General features: G+C 43.7%; 1 protein-coding gene across 5 annotated transcripts in view; it reads right to left on the bottom strand.

The window, feature by feature from the left end:
* Positions 1 to 8,770, bottom strand: part of GARRE1 (granule associated Rac and RHOG effector 1) — a 118,763-nt gene that overhangs the window by 34,308 nt on the left and 75,685 nt on the right. For all 5 annotated transcript variants that reach the window (XM_006171591.3, XM_027769535.1, XM_006171590.3 and 2 more), the window contains one exon: positions 8,238 to 8,447. In XM_006171591.3, the coding sequence (XP_006171653.1) occupies positions 8,238 to 8,447 (210 nt within the window). The remainder of the gene's footprint in view (positions 1 to 8,237; positions 8,448 to 8,770) is intronic.

Below are 8,770 nucleotides of genomic sequence, written 5' to 3'. Positions count from 1 at the left end.
TTTTTTTTTTTTTTTAATTTGACCAGAAAGACAGAGAGAGAGAGAAAGAGAAAGAGGGAAAGTGAAAAAGCAAGCCACCAGGTCCGAGACTCTAACTGTGGTTGGCCATGTGGGAGTCCAGCACCCTTATCCACCACGCCACCTGCTGGCCCTCTAGTCTGCTTTTAATACTTTCAAGGGAGATTTTGACTTCCTGTATTATAGCCTTCATCTTTAACAGTTCCGTTTGACTCTTTTTTAAAGTATGTAATTCCTCTTTTAGATCTTGTAAGAATTTCCTCACTTCCTGGAATTCATCAACTTCTTTCTCCTTTCTCTTCTGCAGTTCATTGTCTCTCTTCTCTTCCATCTGTTAGCTTCGTCATTATGAATGTTCTAAATTCTTTACCAGACATTTCCATCATTTCCATTGAACTGCTTGTGGATGAAGAGGAGTTATTCTTTTCTCTTGGAGGTGAGGTATTTTCTTGCTTTCCCACATTTCTTGTGGTCCTGCGGTGATTTCTAGACATCTTGAAATGACTACTTCGCAGAAGCCATGAGGAATCTTCTGCTGAAGGCCTCGCCTCTCCTGCCACGCTATCTTGTTTGCTGGAGGCTGAATTATCAGTAGGAACTCTTCATTTCTCTTTTACCCTGAAATGACTACTTCGTAGGAGCCATGAGGAATCTTCTCAAGGCTGACCGCAGTTTGAGTCTAAGACTTGGCAGTTTGGTTTCTCCCTTTCTCTCTCTCTCTCACTCTGTCCTTCTCTGGTCAAATTAAAACAAATAAATAAAATAAAAAAGTTAAAATAATTCTTTCAAAAAAACTCTTTAAAGCTTACAGGAGGACATACATAGGTAATATGCAAATACTATGCCATTTTATAAAAGAGAGTTGAACAGCCAAGAATTTTGATATCCAGCCCCTCCCTGATGGATAACAAGAAATGACTTGTATATATGAGTCAGGACTAGAAGATAATACATAAAAGTATATATCTGATTAATTAGATGAATGGAGGGATTCAGTATAAACTATCTTTCAATTTCAATTTTTAAAAATTATTTAATTATTAATTAATTTAATTAATTTATTTATTAATTTTTAAAAATTTAACTTTATTTATTTTAATTTGACCAGAGAGGGACAGAGTGAGAGAAAGAAAGAAAGAAAGCTGCCAGGTCCAGGACTTGAACTGTGGTTGACTATGTGAGAGTCCAATGCCCCTAACCACCATGCCGCCTGCTGGCCCCTTATTTTTAAATTTGCAATAGGGCACATGTGCTCACCAGGGAGAGAGAGACAGAGACAGAGAGAGAGAGAGAGAAATGGAAGGTGAGAAAGCAAGCTACCAGGTCTGAGTATCAAACTGCAGTCACCATGTGAGTCCAGCACCCTAACCATCATGCCAACTGCTGGCCCCTCAACTTCTATTTTTGTTGCAATAATATTTGTGAAAGAAATACCATTTTTAAGCCAATTCTTGTTCTTCTAGGCCAGTGCAGGAGTTGTAATATTTACCAAATTTGTAGGACTACAGGAAAATAACTAGCAGTGATAATGTTGTTAAGTTCTGAAGCTTTGGTTTCTCAAATTATCCAACCATTCTCTGAAGCCCTAACAGACTCACAATTCAAACCTTTTTACTCTAAGAATTACCGAGTCCACAAAGTGTGTTAGGTATCACCAGATACATTTCTTACTTTCCCTTTTACTGTCTCACGAGCACACCCACCCTATGACAAAAACCTAAAAATCAAACAAACAACAACAAAACATTAAACACACTAAGGGAAACAAACCAAGTACTACCACGGGAACACTCCAACTGCCAAGAAAGTAGTTAGTGGAACTGCGCACACGCAGGGAGAGGTTGGGTAAGGTGGTGTCAGGACCAGGAGTCAGGTCTTTAATGCGGGTCAAGGATCCAAGGTAGCAAGAATGGGACCTATCCAAGGAAGCAAGTCCAGTGAGCAAGTGGTGAGCGGCCAGTAGATGACACACTAGTTATGTCAGGCTGGCGATCGCAACGCGAGTCAGATAAGGCAGGTTATGGGTGAGGGGCTGCACTACACCTGAGCAAACGAGAAGCAACGTTGTCCAGTTTTAAATGAAGCAAATGGCACAATGGTTATGTCACTAGATTCCCATGCAGTCAACTGTAGTTCAAGTCCTGGACCTAGTGGCTTAAAATTCACACCGGGAGCATGTGCATATGTGCCTGAAGTCCTGAGAGGAGAACAGAGAAGAAGGGATTGTTGTGTGGCCATCTCTCCTGGGGAGTGATTTTTCACTTTCTGTCTCTCTGTCTTTCTGGCAAGTGCATGTGCCCTATAGCAAAAATCTTTCTAAAAAATAAGTAAATAAATAAATAAAATGAAGAGTCGCAAAACAGAAAGGGGAGAAGTGAGTCCAGGAGAGAAGTAATAATCCCCTAAACCAGGAGAGTAACGGTGGGAATGTAAAAAGGGTATGGGATAATTAAGAGGTAGGATCTGCAGAATTTTCTTAAGGATTGGCTTGGAGGTAGATGTGACAGAAAGAATGAAGGATAAATCTCTAATTTCTCAGACTAGTAAGTAGTAAGATGACACCACTTACTACTTGGGGAAGATTTAGGGAGGAGCAGGTGTGTAGGGAGTAGCTCACTCCTGATCCTAAGGTAGCAGCAGTTGAATTCAGGGGCCCGGAGCCCACAGGAAGCAGGCTGCTCATGCACAGTTGAGCCCCACTCTTCACTCTGGATGTGGGTAGTTCCTAAGTTATAAGACAAGAGACCTCCTAGGGGTGAGTACCTAAAAACTCATGATCAGAAGTTGTGTTGAAGAGATGCTGGTAATGTAGATGAAGAAAGGGTAGTAAGAGGGCACTTAAGAAAGCCTTGTTTTTAGCTGCTGAATGAAGACAAAAGGGTTCCCTGGATTTGAAAACGTGAAAGGACAGCACTAGTAACCTTGAAAAGACACTCCTCTTCTGGACAAATAGAAGTAGGTTATCGGTGAGCTGAATGATGCTGTTTAAATAAAGTTTCACACTGTGAAAAATACTACCTTACGTTATGTATAGATACCTGCATGTATAGTAGCAATACAAAAATAGCACATGAGTCACGAGCTCCAATTTCAGAGAAGTTATCTCTTGAGAGGAAGAGATATAAATATGACAGTAGGAAAGTACACAGGGGATTCAACTGCATTTGTAATATACTTTGTTAAAAATAAAAAGCATGGGGGCCAGTAGATGACGTACTAGTTACGTCACTGGACTCCCACATGGCCAACTATGGTTTGAGTACTGGGCTCAGTAGCTTGAAAGTCACACTGGGAGCACATGCATGTGCGCCCAAGATCCTGGGAGGAGAACAGAGGAGGAGAGATTGTGGCATGGCTATATTCCCTGGGAGGTGATTACTCACTTCCACTCTTACTGTCTCTGTCTCTGTCTCTCTCTCTCTGGCAAGCACACATACCCTACGGCAAAAACCTCTTAAAACTGAAAGTAAAAAAAAAAAAAAAAAAAAAAAGCATGACACAATTATGGCAAAAAGTTATTAATGTGAGATGAAAAGTCAGGAGGGCAGAGGTGGTAAAGCCAGACGACAAGATAAAGGTGCCCAGTCACCTACAGAGAAGCCAACAGGTCCCATCTCCCCTCTATGTCCAATTAGCATGTCAGGGTCTTTCTGATAAACTACAAGAAAACCTGGAAAAGGCCTCGAACATGAGAGACCAAAACAGAAGAGCAAACAGGATGAAGAAATGGAAAGAAAATCCAAAAGAGATGACAGCAATGCAGCAGAACAGCATAAAACTCAAATAATAAAATGAGACTGTACGACGTTAAAACATTAAAAAATAATCATGTTTTTGTTTTTAGATTTTAGCCATAGGGCGTGTACCTCTGGAGTCAGTCAGAGTGAGAGCGAAAGTGAGAAATAACCCCCCAGGGGATGGCCACGCTGCAATCCCTTCTCCTCCATTCTCCCCTCAGGATTTTGGGCATGCATGCACAAGCACCCTGAAAAATTTTCAAGTCACCAGGTCCAGGATTCTAACTGCAAAATTGGCCATGTGAGATCCAATACCTTAACCACAACACCATTTGCTGGCCCCTAAAAATTCATGCTTAAAAATTTTAATTAGGGACCAGCATATGGTGTAGTGATTACGTCTTTGGACTCCCACATGGCTGACCACAGTTCAAGTCCCAGACCTGGTGGCTTGAAATGCACACTGAACACATTTGCATGTGTGCCCAAGATCCGAGCAGGAGACTAGAGAAGGGATTATAGCGTGACCATCCCTTCTGTAGAGTGATTTCTCACTTTCCCTCTCACTGTCTCTTTTTCGGAGAGTGCATGCGTCCTAAGGCAAAACCTCAACAACAACAACAAAAAAAATTAAGGGGCTGACAGGTTGCAAGGTAGTTAAGGTGCTGGACTCCCACAGGCCAACCTTGGTTCATGTCTAGGACCTGGTGGCTTGTGTTCACTCCCCCCCCCCCCTTCTCTGTATCTTTCTGGTCAGATTAAAAAACAATAATAGTAAATAAAATTAAATAATTCTGATTAATGGCGATCCCTAAAACATGAGATAAAATACTTTGCCAATTTAATTATAGAATGATTCAAACTAAACGTTATATACTAAATCAATATACTATTTAACTATAAACTATCTTTTACCTTGCAAAATGGAGCAGTAAGTGCTAGTTAAAGTCTCAACTTGGAAAGTTCATTTTCTCTTGTCTTACTGGAAACAAACCATATTAAAATGTCTATAAAAAATACATTGTAAAAAAAAAAATTACATTGTCACGGGACTGGCAGTTAGCGTAATGGCTAATGTCGCTGGACTCCCACGTAGTCGACTGTGGTTCAAGTCCTGGACCTAGTGGCTTAAACTCACGCCGGGCACATGTACGTGCGTGCCCAAGATCCCGAGAGGAGAATGGAGGAGAAGGGATTGCAGCATGGTCATACCCCCTGGGGGGTGATTTCTCGCTTTCTGTCTCTCTGTCTCTGTCTGTCTGTCTGGCGAGCGCACGCGCCCTATAGCAAAAACCTCTCCAAAAAAAAAAAAAAACATTGTCACTGAATATACCAGAAGGCTCCTTATGAAAGATTTTTTTAGGGCCGGCAGGTACCATGGTGGTTTAAGGAGTTACGGCTCCAACATGGCCAACCGTGGCTCAAGTCCTGGACCTGGTGGCTTCCTTTCTCACTTCCTCTCTTTCTCTCTGTCCCTCTCTGGTCAAATTGGAAAATAATAATAACAAAGTTAAAATAAATAATTTTTGAGAGGTTTTTGCTATAAGGTGCGTGCACTCGTCAGAAAGACAGAGAGAGAGAGAAAGTAAGAAATCACCCCCCGGGGGGATGGCCATGCTACAATCCCTTCTCCTCCATTCTCCTCTCGGGATCGTGGGCATGCACAAACACGTGCCTAGCGTGAGTTTAAGCCACCGGGTCCAGGACTTGAACTGCAGTCGACTACATGGGAGTCCAGCAACATAGCCATTAAACCAACTGCTGGTCCCGAAATAAAATACTTTTTTAAAAGACTTTTTTTCTTTTAGTAAATATGGTTTTATTGGAAAAAATACTTTTTTCAATTTTTGAAAAATATGTTATAGACCACACGTGCTCACAGGAAAGAGAATGAGAGAGAAAGAAAGAAAAAGTGAGAAAGCACTCCCTGAGGGGCCCCACAGCAATCTCTTCTCCTACATTTCTCCTCTCAGGATTTTGGGCATGTACACTCACACACCTTGTATGTTTTTTCAAGCTATCATATCCGAGAATCCAACTATACCAACTGGCCATGTGGGATCCAGCTGCCTTAACTAGTATGCCACTGAGACTTTTTTTTTTTTTTTTCTATAGGGTGCGTGTGCTAGCCAGCCAGACAGAGACACAGAGAGATAGAAAGTAAGAAATCACCCCCCAGGGGGGATGGCCACGCCGCAATCCCTTCTCCTCCTTTCTCCTCTCAGGATCTTGGGCACGCACGCACATGCACCTGGCGTGAGTTTTAAGCCACTGGGTCCCGGACGCAAACCGCAGTTGACTACATGGGAGTCCAGCGACATAGCCATTACGCTAACTGCTGGTCCCGAGACATTTTTTTAAAAGAGGTTTTTGCCTTAGGATGCAGGCACTTTAGGGGAGAGAGAGAGAGACCAGAGATAGTGAGAGGGAAAGTGAGAAATCGCCTCCAAGGCGGGGGATGGCCATGCCCCAATTCATTTTCCTCCATTCTCCTCCTGGGATCTTAGGCACTTACACACGTGTGCCCGGTGTGATTTTCAAGCCATAGGCCCAGGACTCAAACTGCAGTTGGCCATGTGGGAGTCCAGCAACATAACTGCTACACCATATGCTAGTCTCAAGAGACATTTTTTGTTTGTCTGTTTTTTGTTTTTTGTTTTTTTAAAAGATTTTTGCTATAGGTTGCATGCACTCTCTGGAGACAAAAGGCCCAGAAAGTGAGAAATCGCCTCCTGGGGGGATGACTACACTACAGTCCCTTTTCTTCCATTCTCTTTCTGGGATTTTGGGCATGCACACACGCCCAGTGTGAGTTTCAAGCCACTGAATCTGGGACTCAAACTATGGTCGACCATGTGAGAGTCCAGTGACGTAACTATTAGGCCACATGGTCCCAAGAGAAAATTTTTTTAGAGTTTTTTGCCTTAGGGCACGTGTGCTTGCCAGAGAGAGAGAGAGAGAAATTAAGAAAAAGTGAGAGGGAAAGTGAGAAATCACCCACAGAGGTGATGGCCACACCACAATCCCTCCCCCTCCATTTTTTTCCCAGAATCTTGAGCACGCACACACACATGCCTGGTGTGATTCTGAAGCCCAGGTCTGGGACTTGAACCACAGTCAGCCACGTGAAAGTCCAGTAATGTAAATGTGATGCTATCTGCTGGCCCCAAGAGACACTTTTTAAAGAGCTGTTCTTGGGAGCCAACAGGTAGCATGGAAGTTAATATAGCTGGATCCCACATGACCAGCTGTGCGGTTCAAGTCCAGGACTCAGAAGCTTAAAAATCACACTGAGTTAGTGTGTATCCAAAATCCTGACAGAAAATGGAAGCGAAAGGGTTGTGGCATTGCCATCCCCCTGGAAGGGATTTCTCTCTCTCTCTCTCTCTGTCTCTGTCTCTCCAACAAGTGCACACATTCAATAGCAAAATTAAAAGAAAAAAAAAAAGCAGAAGAAAAAGAAAATAAACAAAGAGCTATTTTTATTGGTTAAGTTTAAATTCTCCTGGTGTGGAAAAGGAGTAGAGAATGCCACATCAGAGTAACTAGAGAAGGAACTCCCTGCTAGGCTAGAATGTCCCCTGGGAAGGTACTGAGGGTGCCTGCGGCGGGCCACTGTGGTCACTGCTCAGACTGGAGGCTGTGTGGGAACGCAGAGGTCACCATGAGAGGAGGATCTTCACTAATAAACACATCTACTTCCCTTCCCTAATCACCCTGCCATAACATCCCTACAGTACTACCACCTCCACCCACTGTGACCCAGTCACTTGGTCTGGCTCCTCTAGATGGACGGATTTATGAAGCTCTCTGCTGTGCTGGGAAAAAACAGAAAGACTGCATAAAGTCAAATAAAGCAATACTGGAGAACTGCTTGAATCACATGCAAAGCAAGGGACACACGAGGGTCTAGGCAGAGTCAGACCAGTGAAGAATATTAGAGTTTAAAAACCTGTAAGATTACCAGGCACTGCCAAAGTGAATAAATTTGGCTATCAAAAGACAAAAAAAAAAAAAAAAGAAAACACAAACAAAAACCAAAGCACAGAATTCCCTGTTTCACTCTGTGTGGTGTGGCTTTGGCCTGCCACTCCATCTGTCTGCCAGGCTGACCACTCATCCGCCCAAGCCGGCTCCACCCTGCCTTCCTGACTAAGGTGCCAGCCTTCTCCTCCCTGGTCCCCCTTATTAGAAGCTCCCTGGCATGCCTTCTCAGAGATGAGGCACCACTTCTGGGCTCTCAAACACCTCCATCACAGCCCCCTTGCCCTTGCTCCCTAGGGGCCAAGAGGCGAGGCTGCTATCCTAGTGCCTGGCACAAAGTGGCCTTCATGCAGACACTGAACGGACACACTAATGATAACAACAGTTTAAAACTTGATTTCTAAATTAAATGGCTTTTTTAAGAACCAAAAGGCAAACAACCTCTGGAGTCTTTCCTATTTGGACATAGGGCACTTATCCCCCCAAAGCCTAGGTTACCTCAGCAGCCCCCCGCCAGGACCGCACAGCTTCCTCCAGCTCCGGTGTGTGGCCCACGCTGGGCAGGCCACCACCACTGCTGCTGCTCTTTTTCTCTGGCATGATGACCTCGGCAAAGCAAGAGTGAGCCACTGGCTGGACCTTCTGCAACGCATGAGTCAAAAACTGGAAATGGACTTGCACCACTGTCAAGAAACATCGCCCCAACACCTGCGAAAACAAGAGAGTCAGGCATTTTTAGAATGTGGGTTGCTGCTGGATTAGCAGAGTAAATTCTCCACCATTCGTCTAAGTGGAAGGCAACAATTAACTGGAACTTATACACAGTAAAAAGTCACCAGACTTTAGAAGGATCTGCCTTTGTTCTCATCATGGACCCAGTTGTCTAGTACCTAGAAGTAAAACATTTCTCAAATAGCCAAGTTCCAAGGGGTCTTCCAACTCCCCACCAACCCTTCCCCTCTCCAGTTCTCCACTTCCCTCATCTGGATTCTGGCTCACACCACGCCTGGTTGTCTTTAAGCTCCTGCTGA

Source organism: Tupaia chinensis, unplaced genomic scaffold (genome assembly GCF_000334495.1).
Source record: "Tupaia chinensis unplaced genomic scaffold, TupChi_1.0 Scaffold149922_1, whole genome shotgun sequence".
Classification (NCBI taxonomy): Eukaryota; Metazoa; Chordata; class Mammalia; order Scandentia; family Tupaiidae; genus Tupaia; species Tupaia belangeri.
This window is presented reverse-complemented; position numbering and strand designations above follow the sequence as displayed.